The following is a 20,094-nucleotide window of genomic DNA, read 5'->3' as shown; positions in this document are numbered from 1 at the left end:
TATCAGTCGGGCGGAGGGTGCAACGCAGCATCATCAGTCACAATCCGCTGCTCATACAAGTCTATGGGAGCAACGGAATCCGCTAAACAGATTCCGTTGTTTACAAGAGCAGTGGATTGTGACTGATACATTTTAGCGGAAATGTGAACTTACCCTTAGACATTATCTGGACTGATAAATGTGGTCCTGTGGCTTTTTAAGTTATTACAAAAACCCATGCGCTTTTTCTATAAAGTGTGGTGGGCTTCAGAGATTTACCACATTTATGCTATAACTTGATGTAAATGGCAAAAATATTCTACAGCCTATAGAACTTCCACTAAGATCTACCCACTTTTCATAGCACCAAATTTGTGACTTGCACTTAAAAATATAGGATAAATAGTAAAAACCTGACCACCACCAACTGTTATATGCAACTGCATTTATATTACCATCCATCTGTGACAAATTTATCTTTATATCTTTTCTATAGGGGAACGCTGACCTACAGCCCATCAGTCATGATGGTCCAAGAGCATCCTTCAGACAGTCCAACCGTTTTTCGGACATAGCCATGAACAGCTGCAGATACAACGGGGGGATCCCAAGACCCCTCAGCAGCCTGAGCTCCTCTAGGAGGAACCTTCACGAGACCGACCCAGAAACCCAGCCCCTTCAAACACTACACAGCCCAGGAATCGAAGTTGTAGTAAGCAAAAACGACCCAATTAAAGCATCTCACCGCAGCCTACGAGGAGACGACAGTAGCCAAGGAGGTCACAAGGGCCAAAAGAAGAACCAAAACGTGGGCTACAAGCTGGGTCACCGAAGAGCCCTGTTTGAGAAGAGGAAAAGGCTCAGTGACTACGCTCTCATATTTGGGATGTTTGGCATAGTGGTCATGGTCACAGAAACAGAGCTGTCCTGGGGGGTCTACACAAAGGTAATGATACACACTTTCTGCTGTTAAAAACTAAAACAAATTAATGCATAGGATTCCTTATTACTGGTTTATCGAATATTCATATAGGAAACATTGAATTCCTTTTTTGCACACATTGTGAAATATATATCAGCACTGTCTAACCTTCATCAGTGCAAACAGTCTTAAATATGCCTTATACAGCATAGTGCTTAATGATGATGGTAAATTTGGTTCATCTTTAGACTGTTAAATCTAAGTTTAAAACCAAGTTTTAATTGCAATATATTTGTAGCAGAAATTTGCACCAGAATTTCGATATTTTTAGTGCACATTGTTGCTTATTAAGTCACTATATCAGCCTGTGATGCAACAAGGGGATTTTAAGCAGGTGAATATGGCTTTACAGTAATTAGATTCATAGTGTTTAAGGTTGAAGGTAGACTTAGGTCCATTGAGTTCAACCCATAACCTAACATGTTGATCCAGAAGAAGGCACAAAACCCCATGGGGCAGACAGTGAGCGCCACCTTCCTGACTCAACAAACAGCAATCACACTAGTTCCCTGCATGAACGCCCCATCAGAGAATCTAGTGCATATAACCAGTAATATTATATTTTTCAAGATAAACATCCAGGCCTCTCTTAAATGTTAGTAGTTAATCACTCATTACAACATCATGTGGCAGAGAGTTCCATAATCTCACTGCTCTTACAGTAAAGAATCTGTAATCATGATTAAACCTCCTTTCCTCTAACTGAAGTAGATGCCCTCTTGTCCCTGTTAAAGGCCTTTGTGTAAAAAGATCATTAGAGAGAGCTCTGTACTGTTCCCTCATATATTTGTACAATGTAACAAGATCGCCCTAAGCCATCTTTTTTCCAACCTAAATAACCCCATATTTAATCACCTGTCTTTGTATTGCATTCCACCCATTCCTTTATTAACCTTGGTTGCTCTTCTCTGCACCTGCTCTAGTTCAGCTCAGGGCTGTGGAATTGGTAAGGCAAACCTCTGACTCCAACTCGACTCCTCAGTTTCCCTGATTCCGACTTCAACTCTGACTCCGACTCCAACCCTCTCATGCAGTTGAGAGCAGCAGTTTACATCCACTCTCTATAAATACACATCTGCATGTTTTTCTCACTATCTGACATGAAAGCAGAATAAACCTTTCCCATTTTAGGTCAATTAGGAATCAAAATTATTTATATTTACCAAGTGCCAGAATAATGAGACAGAGAATGTTTTAAAGCATTTTATTACTTTCTGTAAATTCAAAAGTTTCCATCCAGTTCATTAGTATTTGGTACCATTGCCCTTAAACTGTATGACTTGGGTCAAATGTTTTGAATATCCTTGCACAAGTTTTTCACAATAGGTGGTAGGAATTTCGGCCCATTCCTCCTGACATAACTGGTGTAACTGAGCCATGTTTGTAGATCGCCTTGCTCACATCTGACTTTTCAGTTATGCCCATAAATTTTCAATAGGATTGTGATTAGGGATGATCAAATACTTCGATTATTCGGCTTCGCGAATATTTTCCGAATACCTCGCCAGTATTCGACTATTCGATGCGCAATGTAAGTCTATGGGAAGCCCGAATAGTTCTCAGTAGTTGTTATTCGGGTTTCCCATAGATTTTCATTGCGCGTCAAATATTCGCGAATAATCGAATAGCGGCGAGGTATTCGGAAAATATTAGCGAAGCCGAATAATTGAAGTAGTCGATCATCCCTAATTGTGATACTAATATATAATATTTAATCACTTATATAGCGCTAATAATTAAATAGTGCTTTACATACATCAGCAATTGTCTCTTTGTGATGTCCACTCCAAAATATTGACTTTGTTATCCATAAGCCACTTTGTAACCAGTTTAGCAGTATGCTTTAAGTCATTGTCCATTTGGAAGGCCCATTTCCGCCCAAGCTTTAAGTTCTTGGCAGATGTCTTGAGATGTTGCTTCAGTATCACCACATAATCTTCTTTCCTCATGATGCCATCTATTTTGTGAAGTGCACCAGTCCCTCCTGTAGCAAGCAACCCCACAACATGATGCTGCCACCACATGTTTCAAATTTGGGATGGTGTTTTTAGGCTTCAAAGTTTCTCCGATTTTCCTCCAAATGTAGCGATGGTCATTATGGCCAAACAGTTGAATTTTAGTTTCATTAGACCACAGGACATGTCTTCAAAATTTAAGGTTTTTGTTCCTGTGTGCATTTACAAATGTTAATGTCGTTTTTAAGTTAATTTTGGAGTAATGGTTTCTTCCTGGCAGATTGGCCTTTTAGCCTATGATGATACAGTACTCATCTCACTGTGGATAATGACACAATTTTACCATCTTCCACCAGCATCTTCACAAGGTCTTTTGCTTTTGTTCTTGGGTTGATATGCACATGTCTGACCAAAGCACATTCATTTCTGGTACACAGAACTTGTCTCCTTCCTGAGCGGTATGATGGCTGGACATTCCCATCTTGTTTGTTCTTGCGTATAATTGTTTGTACAGATGAACAAGTCACCTTCAGTTATCTGGATATTGCATCTAAGAATGAACCAGACTTGTGCAAGTCCACAATTCTCTTCCTGAGATCTTGACTGATTTTTTTGACTTTCCCATTAAGTTATAGAAAGAAGCAGTGTGTTTCAGGTGTGCATTAAAATACATCCACAGGTGTGTCTAATTAACTGAAATGTTGCCAATAAATCAGAAGCTTCCAAAGACATGACATCATCATATGGGCTGTACCATATTGTTTAAAGGCATAGTACTCTTAGTGTATGTAAACTTTTGACTCTGCAGAAAGTAATAAAAATGCCTTACCCCCTTAACGACCCATGACATACTGGGTACGTCATGGATCGTGTATGGTTAATCCCCTCCCCATGCCGTGGGCAGGCTGCGGCGATCCGCGCACATATCAGCTGTTTTCAACAATTGACATGTGTGCCTTCTAATCACGGGTGGAATCGCTTCCACCTGCAACTATTAACCCCTTAGTTTTGGCAGCGAGATGTATATGCGTACCTCCATTATGCTGACTTACCCCGCCCCATCGGGAGTCACGTGACTTCCGGTGGTTGCCATGGTAGCACAGGGTCATGTGATGACGCCTGTAGCTAGCATGAGTCATTTACTCTCAATGCCGGAATACGGCATTGAAAATAAAGCAGCATATCTGCAGATCTTAGCTCTGTAGCTATGATCTGGAGATATGGCAGAGCGATCAGATTGCTGATCGCTATAGCCCCCTAGGGGGACTAGTAAAATAAAAAAAAAGTTAAACATTTTTTTAAAAAAAATCTAAAAGTTCAAATCACCCCCCTTTCACCCCATTGAAAATTAAAGGGTTAAAAAAAGAAAAAATATACACATATTTGGTATTGCCGCATTCAGAAATGCCCGATCTATCAAAATATAAAATCAATTAATCTGATTGGTAAATGGCATACCAGCAAAAATTTCCAAACGCCAAAATTACGTTTTTTAGTCGCCGCACATTTTGGGCAAAATGCAATAACAGACGATCAAAAATGGTACAGGTAAAAACGTCAGCTTGAGACACAAAAAATAAGCTGTCACTGAGCCATAGATCCCGAAAAATGAGAACGCTACGGGTTTCGGAAAATAGCGCAAAACGTGCGCCACTTTTTTTTGGACAAGCTTGCGAATTTTATTTTAACCCCTTAGATAAAAGTAAACCTATACATGTTTGGTGTCTACAAACTTGCACCGACCTCAGGCGTCACAACGACATATCAGTTTTACCATATAGTGAACACGGTGAATAAAATATCCCAAAAACTATTGTGCGATCACACTTTTTTTGCAATTTTTTCACACTTGGAAATTTTTTGCCGTTTTCCAGTACACTATATGGTAAAACTTATGGTTCCATTTAAAACTACAACTCACCCCGCAAAAAACAAGCCAAGATTGACGGAAAAATAAAAAAGTTACGGCTCTTGGAAGAAAGAGAGGGAAAAAACAAAACGGAAAAACGCAAAATGCTCTGGGGCTGAAGGGGTTAAAAGATTCTCTCTCTCATTATTCTGGCAGTTGGTAAATAGACATAATTTTAGTTCCTAATTGAACTAAAACGGTAAGGTTTATTCTGATTTCATGTCAGATAGTGAGAAAAACCTGCAGATGTTTCTTTATAGATAGTGTATGTAAATGTCTGGTTTCAACTGTACATGACTCAGGTTTGTGATAAATTTACTATAGTAAAATGGTGACATCACTACTTATATTATGTAGCTGAAGTGCAGCACAGATTCATCTCAACTATAAGCCATGAAGCTTTGATCAGGAATAGAACAGACATTTATTGGACACTTCATAACTTTCCCAAATTCCTATGAAAAAATATTTATCGCATACGGCATTAAACAGCTGTACCCAATTTATTATATATTTTAGGAGTCGGAGTCGGTACATTTCAAACCGACTCCACCAAAATGGACACTGACTCCGACTCCACAGCCCTGGTTCAGCTATGTCCTTTTTATACAATGGAGACCAAAATTGTACACAGTATTCTAAGGGGTACTTTACACACTACAACATCGCAAGCTGATGGTAGAGATGCCAAGCGTGATAGTCCCCGCCCCCGTCGCAGCTGCAATATCCTGTGATAGCTGCCGTAGCGAACATTATCGCTACGGCAGCTTCACATGCACTTACCTGCCCTGCGACGTCGCTCTGGCCGACGAACCGCCTCCTTCCTAAGGGGGCGGATCGTGCGGCGTCACAGTGACGTCACACGGCAGGTGGCCAATAGAAGCAGGGGGGGCGGAGATGAGCGGGACGTAAACATCCCGCTCGCCTCCTTCCTTCCTCATTGCAGCTGGGACGCAGGTAAGGCAATGTTCCTCGCTCCTGCGGCTTCACACACAGCGATGTGTGCTGCCACAGCAACGAGGAACAACATCGTATCATCGGTCCTTCCGAAATTATGGAAATGACCGACGCTACACCGATCATACGATTTCAACGCTTTTGCACTCGTTAATCGTAGTAAAAACGATTCACATACTCCGATGTTGACAGCGACACCTGATGTGCGTCACTTTCGATTTGACCCCACCGACATCGCACCTGCGATGTCGTATTGTGCAAAGTACCCCTAAGTGTGGTCGCACTAGAGACTTGTATAGGAGTAAAAACTATGTTCTTCTTATGAGCATCTTTGCCTCTTTTAATGCATGCCCTTATTTTATTAGCCTTGGCAGTAGCTGCCCGATACTGGTCAGTAAAATTGACTTCACTTACAAGTGTAATTCGTTCTGTGACCTAGTTTTTAACTCAATTTGCTCCTATGTCAAATTAAATTTCCCCATTAAAATTAATTATAATGCTATTAATCTGTTCCAGCTCCTACTTATGACCCCCACATCCTGGTATATGGCCCTAATCCTGATACTGTATATATGATTCCCCAACCTGGAACTTGGCCCCAATCCTGGTACGTATGATCCCCCATCATGGTACATGGCATTCCATCCTGGTACATGACCCTTATCGTAATACATGGCCCAAATCCTGGTATATATGATCTCAATCCTGGGACATGGCGCCCCATTCTAGCATATATGATCTCTCTTCCTCGTACGTATTCCCCCACCATGGTACATGGCCTACATAATTTTATATATGACCTATCATCCTGGTACACGGCACCCCATCCTGGTACATAGCCTCCATCCTGGTACATGGCCCCCATCACGCCGCACACTGATCAGCTGACTGCTCTCATATGCTGATCAACTCACCACTCTTAAACACTGATCAGTTGCCTGCATGAGATGAGGATGCTGCGCTGCATTGGATCAGAGGGAGGATGAATATAAGCTGCTACAGCTCATATCTTGAAAAATTCATAAGTTGGTGCATTCTTAAGAAATTGGGCAACACCTTTAAATTTCTTACTACATCTAAGTGGTGAGTCCATATTGTTGATGATGCTATATCGGTTTCAGAGTACAGTGAGCATTTCCATTTAATTGATTGAACACTTACAAAGAGGAAAAAATGGACTATTCTCAAATGATACCAAACTTTTAGCAATTCAGAAATAATTCCATAAAACTGAAAGAGGTTGTTTGGGTATTTTACAAAGCTAGGTCATCAATATTTGATTGGTCATTCAAAATCTGGCACCCCCACCTATCCGCTGTTCCCGATGCCAGCGACAGGCGCATGTGTTCAGTTGCATAGCTGCACTGCACATCTTTGTCAACTGTACAGTGGCCATGGCTAGGTAATGGACACCTGCCCCCTATTCCAATCAATAGAGATTCTAAACAAGTTTCCCATGTTTGTCAGTGCCAACCTGAAGCTGTGTAATCTGACAGAAGCAGCCACAATCAACTTAGAATGGCCATTGACTGAGTCAATGGACCAAGGGATTTCCATCCAGTCTCTCATGCTGGTATTTGCCAGGTCTGATGCTGTGTTATATCTTTAATCTGACAAGGGCAGGCACATTCAGCTTAGAACGTCCACTGACATTGATTCGTCACCTTGGAAGAAGCACAAATGACACGTATGTCTGGGTAAAAAAAGCCTCTTGGGTTGGTACTTCATATTAATTGGTATATGCACTTGTCACTTTGTTGTTTAGCATCTTGTTGGTCCTTTACGCTATACCTTATGCATTCAGCCAATGTTAAATTCAGTATATGGAACCAATGAGTGGCTTTAATATTTCTGTTATATGTACTGTGTTGCTTACAAGCCAACCCTCTGGTCCTCTTTTCTGTCTGTGACTTTTTCCATCTATCTATCTATCTATCTGTCTATTTTTATATATATATATATATATATATATATATGTGTACAGTATATGTTTGCTTAATACATTTTTTATGAATATATATCTGATAAAAATTATTTATCCTGATGAATGTTTAATTCATTGGTAAAGGAACTTTTTTTTTTTAGAGGGTATATAACTCCCGTGTATTAAGTGCTCACACAAGTCATTGGCATACCCTTCCAAATGTTCAGGGCTTGAACAGCACTCTAATATGTTAAGGTGCTCATGCCAAACCTCGACATGTATCTGTACCAACAGCAAACGTCAGTGGAAATACAGGTCAAACAAACTGAATTTCAACAGATCCAGGTCTTTCTTACATAAGACGATAAGCTGCTGCCAGAAGGGTATGGTGGCTTTTTTGTCTCTTCCAGTTAAAGGGAACCTGTGACATGTAAAAACGCTATTATCCTGCGGATAAGGCATTAATCTGACCGGATGAATTAATAGCTGACCGAATGAAATTAACTTTATTTCCCTGGCAGCGTTCAGGTTACAGTTGCGGCGCCGGCGAGGGTTCAGTCACTTCTCTGTGTATGGAGGATGGCGACTGTAATCATGCCCCATCACTGACTGACAGCCACTCTGCATTTGAACCTGCTGTCAATTAGTGCGGGGGTCACGGTTAAAGCTGTCGCTGTACATACACAGGGTGATGAATAAACTTACACCGGCGCTGCCCCCATGCATGGCTGAAACGTGAACGCTGCCTGAAGGACTAAAGTTCATTTCCTCCCAGCAGTGGGTTCAATGTGCAGGTGTCGGGTAGGTTTCAAGTGTATTAACCTGCAGATTAACCCCATATCTGCAGTTTAATAGTGTTTTTACACCTGACAGGTTCCCTTTAAGAAGATATGCTTTGTCAAGCTAAGCTTGCATATGTACGGCAGGCGTTGGGAAGGAGAACATTGGGCCAACAGCTCTTTTATAGGTACATTAAAAGTGAGAGGTCTTCGCTATATGTTTGCTGTTTTCTTTTCACTGCAATGATGCTTGTTACTTAGGAATAAACTTTGACAGTCTCATATGCACCCACTGTACAGTAGTCATCCTGAAGTGCATGACCAGTCTTAGGCTGAATGGTGTCCTGTCCAAAATTGACCTTGGGTGTCCCCACATGTTTGATGTTTTTCTCAGCTTCCCAGGACATATGCATGGGTCGAAGGCTATGTTTTATATCCTAGTAAAATTGATGTTGTTTTTCTCTGCCATGAAATGACCCTTCTCAGATATATTATGCAATAAATTCTGCTGTGAATGTGTCGTTGAATCTCCACCTCATGTACACATCAAATACAACATGTCTGAACCCACCTTTATATGGGTGTTCCCATCTCGTACATTTATGGCATTCAGTCATATGAAAAAGTTTGGGCACCCCTATTAATGTTAACCTTTTGTCTTTATAACAATTTGGGTTTTTGCAACAGCTATTTCAGTTTCATATATCTAATAACTGATGGACTGAGTAATATTTCTGGATTGAAATGAGGTTTATTGTACTAACAGAAAATGTGCAATCCGCATTTAAACAAAATTTGACCGGTGCAAAAGTATGGGCACCCTTATCAATTTCTTGATTTGAACACTCCAAACTACTTTTTACTGACTTACTAAAGCAGTAAATTGGTTTTGTAACCTCATTGAGCTTTGAACTTCATAGGCAGGTGTATCCAATCATGAGAAAAGGTATTTAAGGTGGCCACTTGCACGTTGTTCTCCTATTTGAAACTCCTATGAAGAGTGGCATCATGGGCTCCTCAAAACAACTCTGAAATGATCTGAAAATAAAGATTATTCAACATAGTTGTTCAGGGGAAGGATAAAATTGTCTCAGACTGTCAGTTTCCACTGTGAGGAACATAGTAAGGAAATGGAAGAACACAGGTACAGTTCTTGTTAAGCCCAGAAGTGGCAGGCCAAGAAAAATATCAGAAAAGCAGAGAAGAAGAATGGTGACAACAGTCAAGGACAATCCATAGACCACCTTCAAAGAACTGCAGCTTCATCTTGCTGCAGATGGTGTCAATGTGCATCGGTGAACAATACAGCTGTCACGCTCCCCGGGTCCCCTGCTCTGCTCCCCGGCTCACCTGCCACGCTCCCCGCTCTCCAGCCTCCATTGCCTGCCCTTCCCAGGCCTCCTGGTCCCCGCTCCCGACGCCCGTCGGCTTCCCAGCCCCAGCCTGGCTCTGCTGCTTCCTCCTCACCGCTTCCTGCTCTGGCTTCTGGCACCCGGGCCGCGCGCATGCGCATTAGGGCGCGCGCGCGGTCATTGACCCTTTCTTAAAGGGCTAGCGTCCACTGACAGGAAATGAAGCACACAGGTACAGGGTATAAAGGGGTTTAGTGTCCAAGTGGGCGGGGCCAGTTCTTCGTGTTTCCCAAGCTAGGAGTCAGGTCTCCTTGTGTTCCTGTGAGATACTCACCTCTCTCTCTTCTAGAGCCGATCCTGCCTTGCCATCCGGTCCTGCCGAATCCCGAACCCCGAACGCTGTCTATCTGCCATCCTGACAGTCCGTACCATCTCTGATCCCTGCGGTGACCCGTCATCTCGCTCCAACGGTTCCGGACTCCGCCTGACATCATCTCGGCTTCCGAACCTGAGCTCCGTCACCCGGACTACCATCAGTGACTCCGTGGTCCCAGGGACTTCTCCATTATACTCGTGTGCACGGACTGTCCTACTACCTGTAGTGCTCCAGCTACCGGACCCCTTACCATCATCAAGGAGTTCGGCCCAGTGGATCCACCTCCTGGGTCTGCCCGTCCACCTGGCCCTAACAGTAAGAACAGGCCATGGATCCCGCTGCAGCACTAGCAGCCTTACAGGAGGAACTCACACGCCAGCGTGAGACTCAGACCCGCATGCTGCAATTCATGTCTTCTGTGGACGCCCGCCTGAACACGCTACAAGCGTCAGTTACATCTTCAGCATCTCGGGCTTCCACTAGTCAATCCACGGCTCCAGCTCCCGTGGCAGCCTCTTCGGATGCTTCCAGACTTCGTTTGGCCTCACCACCCCGGTACGCCGGAGATCCCAAGACCTGCAGGGGATTCATAAACCAATGCTCCCTCCATTTCACGCAGCTGCCGCATTTGTTTGCCTCCGACCAAGCCAAGGTCGCCTTCATCATGTCCCATCTAGAGGGTGAGGCACTGGCGTGGATGAACCCCTTGTGGGAAAGGGAGGATCCGGTGACCACGAACATCCAGGAGTTCCTGCAGGCTTTTCGTGGCACCTTTGACGAGCCCGGACGCGCCTCCGCGTCTGCCTCATCTCTTCTCCGGTTACGTCAGGGGACTCTGACGGTGGGTCAATACGCCATCCGTTTTCGCACCTTGGCTTCGGAACTCGGGTGGAACAACGAGGCCCTAACCGCCGCCTTCTGGGAAGGACTCTCGGGTCGAATTAAAGATGAGCTGGCTGGTCGTGACGTACCGTCCACCCTGGATGCCCTGATTACCCTAGCGACTTGAGTGGACATTCGCTTTCAGGAGCGATCCAAAGAGGTGTCCCGTGAGAGACGTCCGGTACGGCATTCCTCTCCTCCACAGAAGCCCGCCGTACTCCAGTCAACGGCATCTGGTGTCTCCGTCCACGAGCCCATGCAGATCGACCGTGTGCGGCAGTCTGAACAACGTCGAGCAGAGCGGCTCGCCAAGGGCCTCTGCTTCTACTGCGGAGAGGGCACACACCTGCTACGCTCCTGTCCAGAGAGGCTGGGAAACTCCAAAGCCTAGGGTTGGTAGGAGAGGCCACCCTAGGTGCTGGGACTCTCTCAGACCCGGTTACATGGACTGTGCAAGTGACAACGGGAGAGACGCGGTTCACGGCTGAGGCGTACCTCGATTCTGGGGCAGCAGGCAATTTCATCCAGCAGGCCACGGTGGACAAGTACCAGGTGCCTGTTACTCCACTCGACAAACCCCTCGTGATAGCCTCTGTGGATGGGAGACCCATCTCTGACACCATCTCCTGGATCACCAGGCCGGTCGAACTGCGTATCGGTGCCCTGCACACCGAGAACATCGCTCTCTACGTCCTCCCACACATGTCCCACCAAATCCTGCTGGGACTTCCCTGGTTACGGACACACGAACCATCAGTCAGCTGGGGCACTGGTGAAATCACCCGATGGGGCTCTTCTTGCCATGAGAACTGTCTGAAGACCATACAACCCATCCGACGACCTCCGGTTCCAGAGTCCCTACCGGGACTGCCCTCGGCCTATTGGTCCTTCGCGGACGTCTTTGATAAAAAGGAGTCAGAGGTACTTCCGCCACATCGTCCTTACGATTGTGCCATCGACCTGCTCCCGGGAACTACACCACCTCGAGGACGGATATATCCACTGTCTCCAGCCGAAACAAGGGCCATGTCTACTTACATCACAGAGAGCCTGGCAAGGGGATTCATTCGGAGAGCCTCCTCTCCTGCTGGAGCAGGCTTCTTCTTCGTTAAGAAGAAAGAAGGCGACTTACGCCCATGCATAGACTACCGGGGATTGAACCAAATCACCGTGAAAAACAAGTACCCCCTGCCGCTCATCCCCGAATTGTTTGATCGGCTTAGAGGAGCTCGTGTGTTCACCAAGTTGGATCTTCGGGGTGCCTACAACCTGGTCCGCATCCGCTCTGGGGACGAATGGAAGACCGCGTTCAATACTCGCGATGGGCACTATAAATACTGCGTGATGCCCTTCGGCCTGTGTAACGCACCAGCAGTCTTTCAAGAATTGGTGAACGACGTTTTCCGGGACCTTCTCTACGTCTGTGTGGTGGTGTATCTGGATGATATCCTTGTCTTCTCTCCGGACCTCCAGACCCACAGAGAGAACGTGCAGCTGGTTCTACAAAGACTGAGAGAGAATCGTCTGTACGCCAAGTACGAGAAGTGTGTCTTTGAGCAGTCTTCTCTCCCCTTCCTGGGTTACCTCATCTCCGATACCGGACTGCAGATGGATCCAAAGAAGGTCTCCTCCATTCTCAACTGGCCTCCTCCTTCTGGACTGAAGGCAATCCAACGCTTTCTGGGATTCGCCAACTATTACCGCCAGTTCATCTCTCACTTCTCTGCTCTGACTGCTCCTCTCTCCGCCTTGACCAAGAAGGGGGCTAATCCAAAGGACTGGTCACCTGCGGCCGACGCCGCGTTTGGCTCTCTGAAGCGGGCATTTGCCTCCTCTCCTGTACTCCACCATCCGGAGTTAAACCGCCAGTTCACCTTGGAGGTGGATGCCTCCTCCTCGGGAGCCGGAGCAGTGCTCATGCAGAAGTCCTCCTCCGGGAAGATGGTGACTTGCGGTTTCTTCTCCAAGAGCTTCTCAGCGCCTGAATGCAACTACACCATCGGTGACCGAGAGCTATTGGCAGTCAAACTGGCTCTGGAGGAATGGCGCTACCTTCTGGAAGGAGCAGTGTACCCCGTTATTATTTACACGGACCACAAGAACCTGGAATACCTGCGGTCTGTTCAGCGACTGAACCCACGGCAAGCCAGGTGGTCCTTGTTCTTTGCCAGATTCGATTTCCAGCTCCATTTCCGACCCGCGGACAAGAATGTACGCGCTGATGCCTTGTCCAGGTCTTTCATGCCCATGGAGCAGGAGGAGGAGACATCCCAACTCATCATCTGTCCTAGTAAAATCATTCCGGTGGCCCCTGTCACCCTGGCCCAGATACCGCCCGGGAAGACCTATGTCTCTGAGACTGACAGGCAAAAAGTGTTACACTGGGGCCATGCCTCGAAAACAGCCGGTCATGCTGGTCAGAAGAGAACTTGGAGTGCGATTGTACGTCATTACTGGTGGCCATCCCTTCGCACGGACGTCGCCTCTTTTGTCTCTGCCTGCTCCTCTTGTGCCAGGAACAAGACGCCCAAACACCTGCCATATGGCCGTCTTCTGCCTCTGCCTATACCCTCAGTTCCGTGGCAACACATTGCGATGGACTTTCTTACGGACTTGCCATTGTCCTCCGGACACACAGTCATATGGGTCGTGGTGGATCGGTTCTCTAAAATGGCTCATTTCGTCCCTATGGCTGGACTGCCCTCTGCCCAGGAACTCGCGGACGCCTATATACATCACATCTTCCGCTTGCATGGCTTTCCATCACACATTGTGTCCGACAGAGGAACTCAGTTCACCTCCCGCTTCTGGAGGGCTCTCTGCAAACATCTGGGAGTGACTCTGGACTTTTCTTCAGCCTATCATCCTCAGTCGAACGGCCAAGTGGAACGGGTCAATCAGATATTGACCTCCTTCTTACGTCACTACGTCAACGCCCATCATGACGACTGGTCCACGCTTCTTCCTTGGGCTGAATTCTCCCATAATCACCACGTCAGTGAGTCCTCCTCCAGCTCTCCCTTCCATGTCGTTTACGGACTTCAGCCTACTGTCCCATTGCCTGTATCCTCTTCCTCGGATGTCCCTGCTGCTGATGCTGTAGCCCGTGACTTCACAACCATTTGGGACTCGGTTAAGGCGTCCCTTGCACGTGCCTCCCTGCGGATGAAGAGACACGCAGACAAGAGACGTCTGGACCCTCCGTGTTTCTCTCCAGGAGATCTGGTCTGGCTTGCTTCCAAGTACGTCCGATTGAAGCTACCATCCTACAAGCTGGGTCCTCGCTACATCGGGCCGTTTAAAGTCCTCAGCAAGATCAATGAGGTCTCCTACAAGCTACAGCTCCCGGCCACGATGAGGATACCCAATTCCTTCCACGTCTCCCTGCTCAAGCCGGTTGTCCTTGGTCCCTTCTCCGCTGCTGCCAGTTCGGCTCCTCCTCCTATTGCCGATGACGACAACTATGCGGTAAGGGATATCGTGGCCATGAAGACCGTACGGGGTCGACAGTTCTTCCTGGTGGACTGGGCAGGGTATGGTCCTGAGGATAGGTCCTGGGAGCCCCGGGAGAATGTGGGCACTCCTCTGATCCGTGCCTTCCTGTCCCGGTTGCGGGGAGGGGGGCGTGGGGGGTACTGTCACGCTCCCCGGGTCCCCTGCTCTGCTCCCCGGCTCACCTGCCACGCTCCCCGCTCTCCAGCCTCCATTGCCTGCCCTTCCCAGGCCTCCTGGTCCCCGCTCCCGGCGCCCGTCGGCTTCCCAGCCCCAGCCCGGCTCTGCTGCTTCCTCCTCACCGCTTCCTGCTCTGGCTTCTGGCACCCGGGCCGCGCGCATGCGCATTAGGGCGCGCGCGCGGTCATTGACCCTTTCTTAAAGGGCCAGCATCCACTGACAGGAAATGAAGCACACAGGTACAGGGTATAAAGGGGTTTAGTGTCCAAGTGGGCGGGGCCAGTTCTTTGTGTTTCCCAAGCTAGGAGTCAGGTCTCCTTGTGTTCCTGTGAGATACTCACCTCTCTCTCTTCTAGAGCCGATCCTGCTTTGCCATCCGGTCCTGCCGAATCGAACGCTGTCTATCTGCCATCCTGACAGTCCGTACCATCTCTGATCCCTGCGGTGACCCGTCATCTCGCTCCAACGGTTCCGGACTCCGCCTGACATCATCTCGGCTTCCGAACCTGAGCTCCGTCACCCGGACTACCATCAGTGACTCCGTGGTCCCAGGGACTTCTCCATTATACTCGTGTGCACGGACTGTCCTGCTACCTGTAGTGCTCCAGCTACCGGACCCCTTACTATCATCAAGGAGTTCGGCCCAGTGGATCCACCTCCTGGGTCTGCCCGTCCACCTGGCCCTAACAACAGCGCACGTTGCACAAGGAGAAGCTGTATGGGAGAGTGATGCGAAATAAGCCGTTTCTGCAAGCACGCAACAAACAGAGTCGCCTGAGGTATGCAAAAGCACATTTGGACAAGCCAGTTACATTTTGGAAGAAGGTCCTGTGGACTGATGAAACAAAGATTGAGTTGTTTGGTCATACAAAAAGGCGTTATGCATGAAGGCAAAAAAACACGGCATTCCAAGAAAAGCACTTGCTAGCCACAGTAAAATTTGGTGGAGGTTCCATCATGCTTTTGGGCTGTGTGGCCAATGCCGGCACCGGGAATCTTGTTAAAGTTGAGGGTCGCATGGATTCAACTCAGTATCAGCATATTCTTGACAATAATGTGCAAGAATCAGTGTCGAAGTTGAAGTTATGCAGGGGATGGATATTTCAGCAAGACAATGATCCAAAACACCGCTCCAAATCTACTCAGGCATTCATGCAGAGGAACCAATACAATGTTCTGGAATGGCCATCCCAGTGCCCAGACCTGAATATAATTGAAAATCTGTGGGATGATTTGAAGCGTGCTGTCCATGCTCGGCGACCATCAAACTTAACTGAACTGGAATTGTTTTGTTAACAGGAATGGTCAAATATATCTTCATCCGGGATCCAGGAACTCATTAGAAGCTACAGGAAGCGACTAGAGGCTGTTATTTTTGAAAAAGGAGGATCTACAAAATATTAATGTCACTTTTATGTTGTGGTGCCCATACTTTTGCACCGGTCAAATTTTGTTTAAATGCAGATTACACATTTTCTGTTAGTACAATAAACCTCATTTCAATCCAGAAATATTACTCAGTCCATCAGTTCTAAGATATATGAAACTGAAATAGCTGTTGCAAAACCCCAAATTGTTATAAAGAAAAAAAGGTTAACATTAATAGGGGTGCCCAAACTTTTTCATATGACTGTATCATCAGGATATGACATAAATGTATCTTATTATCCTATCCATCTAAAAAGACTGGGACAAACTATTATGCCATGCTATGTGGGAAGGGTTGGTAGAAACCAGAGGAAGAAAGGAGTTAGATACAACTATTGTTCCCGCGCCCTCTAGAGGTGTAGCATCTCCAGCAGTTAGGGGTCCACATTCACGTCAGTGCAGTTCCTATGTCTCATATGCTTGTAAATTTCTAAATCATCATATCAGTTCAGTTGCAAAGAATTTTCATCGATTTTAGAATTCGAGAAGGAAATGTTGCGATATTTTCAATGTGAGCAAAAGATACATAAATTATTTATAAGCTTATCCAGTGTAGAATAAGCATATTGTATACAGAAAGCGTATTCCCAAAGCAATCCACTCACCACAGAAAGCCAATGCGATCAACACCTACCAGATTTCGGATTATAAAACATCTGACATAGAATGTAGAATAGTATGATATGAGATATTCTGCTTACTGGTGGTGCCGGAGTAAAGACTTAGAACATTTGGAAACAAATAATTAAAAGAGTAAACACTGGTCATCATTTAAAAAAAGAAAATTGGACAAAAATCTTTTTAATTAATAATTTTAAATAATAATTTGTGCATCTAATGAGATAGTTATTACATTCTGAAACTACAATATAACATATACTGAGCTTTTATAACAGATGGGAAAATAGATTACATACATGCATTACAAAACACTTGTAATAAAGTAATCAAAGTAAATCGGAATTAAATTGATAATAAAAAAATTATACATTATATTTACTTTATATTATTAGGTGCTGTTTTGCTATAACATGCCTGATAAAGAGATCTAAGTTGTCTCGAAAACTAGCTTTTTAGCTATTTTTGTTAGCCTCTTATAAGATATCATATTGGATCTGTAAGACTGTTTCTTTGAATTAAAGGCATTAAATTATTTTTAACTGACTTGACTTCAACTGTCAGGCTCTTGACCCCTACATCATGCTGTTTTCAGATTGAATAGGAAAAATCTACTGATAGATTGGCTTTAAGGATATTACCATGACACCAGCAACTGCAACACTGAAGAGTTTTTGCCCTGTTTATAAGGGAGGGAGTTTGACTATTGGAATTTTCTGGATTAATCAGAATTAATTTTTTTTACATAAAGTAGTAGTGTCATCAATTGTTGCATGGATTGTGTACATGGGATGATTCAAAACTTGTCCATGATAGCCATTCAGCTCTAACGATCATCTATGGGCCGTTCTGGAAAAACAAGTCCAATCCATAGAGGCTCCACTTCACAGCACACAAGACTTAAAGAATCTATTGCTGACATCTTGGAGCCAGGTACATTTTAAGAGGTCTTGTGGAGTCTGCTCCCCTAAAGGAGGCTTTACACGCAACAATATCACTAACGATATGTCGTCGGGGTCATGGAATTCGTGACGCTCATCTGGCGTCTTTAGCGACGTCGTTGCATGTGACACCTATGAGCGAGTGTTAACGATCAGAAATAATCACCTAATCGTTGATCGTTGACACGTCATTAATTTCCCAAATATCGTTCCTTGTTCTGGACGCAGGTTGTTCGTCGTTCCTGAGGCAGCACACATCGCTACGTGTGATGCCCCGGGAACGACGAACAACAGCCTTCCTGCATCCTGCAACGAGACCGGGATAGATATTACCCCTGAAAAGTGGTGTAATACCCTGTGGCGCCTGAAGCCCAGGGGCGCCACAATAAGAAGTCAAAAAGCACAACTCATTCTGAATATTGACAGAAAAAGCCAAAATTGGATTGTGTTCTACTGCTGTACTAGTGTTAAAGCAGATTGAAAATGGGAGTGGGTCTTGGTGTATGAATAATAAGTAAAATATTCAAGTAAGATAGGGAGGTGCTAAATCTGCATAGTCAGTGTAATGTGATTGAGAATTAATTGATCGGTGCCAGTTTAATTCCATATTTCCTAATTTTGTTGGTAAAGAAAAATCCTAATGATAGGCCTGCATTTCACAGTGAGGGAACCATTTTTTATGTATTTTATTTTATACAAATCAACTTTCTAACTCACAAAGTATCCTTGTTGCAAACAATTTACTTGTTTGAACATTTGTTTGTCATAGTAGTCCTTTAACAAACCTGTACATGCCACCCTAATATAGTGGCCTATTGATGGTGCTCACTTTTGGGATGCAAAACTGACAAGTTTACCTTGTTCTGTTCTTTTTTCCAAGTATCGGGAGTACAATTCTGGTTTTTTTTATGGTTATGATGGTGTGAATTTGTGGGTTATGTACCATTTTGTGTGGGTTAATGTTTAGGCGTGGTTCACTGTCCATTATTTGTATTGCTTGTGTGTACATTGTATTGTCTGCAGGGTTACAACTCCTTGAAGCGCTTCTGTCCCTAGGTGTGGGGGGATGGGGCCTAGGATTCACCTACTGTAAACTCTCTGCTTACCTGGGGGATTTGTCAGTCTGTTTGAGAACTTGAAGAGAGAAGGACGAAGATTGAACCTCTGGGCTGAAGGTGTGGCTTCTCAGAGAGACCTGGACATTTGTTTATCGCTTTCTGGATTATATTCATATTTCTGGACTAATTTTACCCTCTGTGTGGTGGATTATCTTGTGGACCGTTTGATTTGCTTGGAATAAATGCTTATTGGATTGTACAGCCATCTCTCGCTCTGTTAATTGTGTGATATGGGAGAAGGACCCCGTCACAATAACATACACATTATATTTTTTTTAATACATATTTTTTTAGACCAATTTATTAACCGAACATCCCAGGACTATATACTGCAGGCTGTTGCTGTATTTTAATTTCCAGGAATGAACCTACATGTACCTACTTTCAATGTAGCATTTTGGGCTACATTGCATTTTTGCATAATGGAGGGGCTAATTTGAAAAGTAAATAAAAAAGTAAGAGTTTTACATCTGTTTTAATATTCAAATTTAACAACTTTATACGCCAGAACAATACTGCTAGCGTTTGCTGCAACTTACTTTCCATACATGTACCTACCTAGTAACATAGTACTTTCCATTTTTTGAGCAGTGGGGAATAACTTAAAAAAAATATATATAATTAACAAGAAAAATGTAAAGCAAAAAAGAAATTATGGTTTTTCAACTATTTTCAACCGTAAGAGACACAAGAATACTGGTGGCTGTTTCCACAAATTACTTTCCGTGGCTGTACATACCTAGTAACATGGTATTTTAAGGTTACATATGTTGCATATTGGCAATGGTAATAGCTAAAAAATAAATAAATAATACAAAAAGTTAAGGTTTTACAACTTTTTTAGGCACTGAATTTAAAAAGAGAGCTGGACAGCTGATACCTGCTGCCTGGTCCATGGGCAGCATATATCAGACACTGGCAGCATGATTTCCGCAATATATTTTTAACTTTGAAACGTTGCGGCCTCTCAGAGAAAATCATATTTTATAAGACGATGGGGATGAGGCACACAAGAGACTAGTCAGACAGTGAGATCCCTGGAGGTTTCACCCCGCCCGCTGCCAGTGACTAACAGGTCTCTTCTTGCCTGCATGTATAGGGAGGGACCTGTCACTCGAGGGCATCAAGTAGGAGAGAAACTGCTGAAGACCCATCTGTCTAACTAGTCTCTCATTTGGCTTGGTCCACGGAAGCTTTTAAACTATATTTTTCTTTGAAATTC

General features: G+C 44.8%; 1 protein-coding gene across 1 annotated transcript in view; it reads left to right on the top strand.

Moving 5' to 3' along the window:
• KCNN1 (potassium calcium-activated channel subfamily N member 1) overlaps positions 1 to 20,094 on the top strand; it is a 206,299-nt gene that overhangs the window by 17,760 nt on the left and 168,445 nt on the right. Inside the window, exon 2 of the mRNA XM_075314848.1 lies at positions 476 to 925. Coding sequence (XP_075170963.1) covers positions 476 to 925 — 450 coding nt within the window. The remainder of the gene's footprint in view (positions 1 to 475; positions 926 to 20,094) is intronic.

The sequence above is a fragment of the Anomaloglossus baeobatrachus genome, chromosome 1 (assembly GCF_048569485.1).
Source record: "Anomaloglossus baeobatrachus isolate aAnoBae1 chromosome 1, aAnoBae1.hap1, whole genome shotgun sequence".
NCBI lineage: Eukaryota > Metazoa > Chordata > Amphibia > Anura > Aromobatidae > Anomaloglossus > Anomaloglossus baeobatrachus.
The sequence above is the reverse complement of the archived record's forward strand: the minus strand, read 5'-3'. Positions and strand labels throughout refer to the sequence as shown.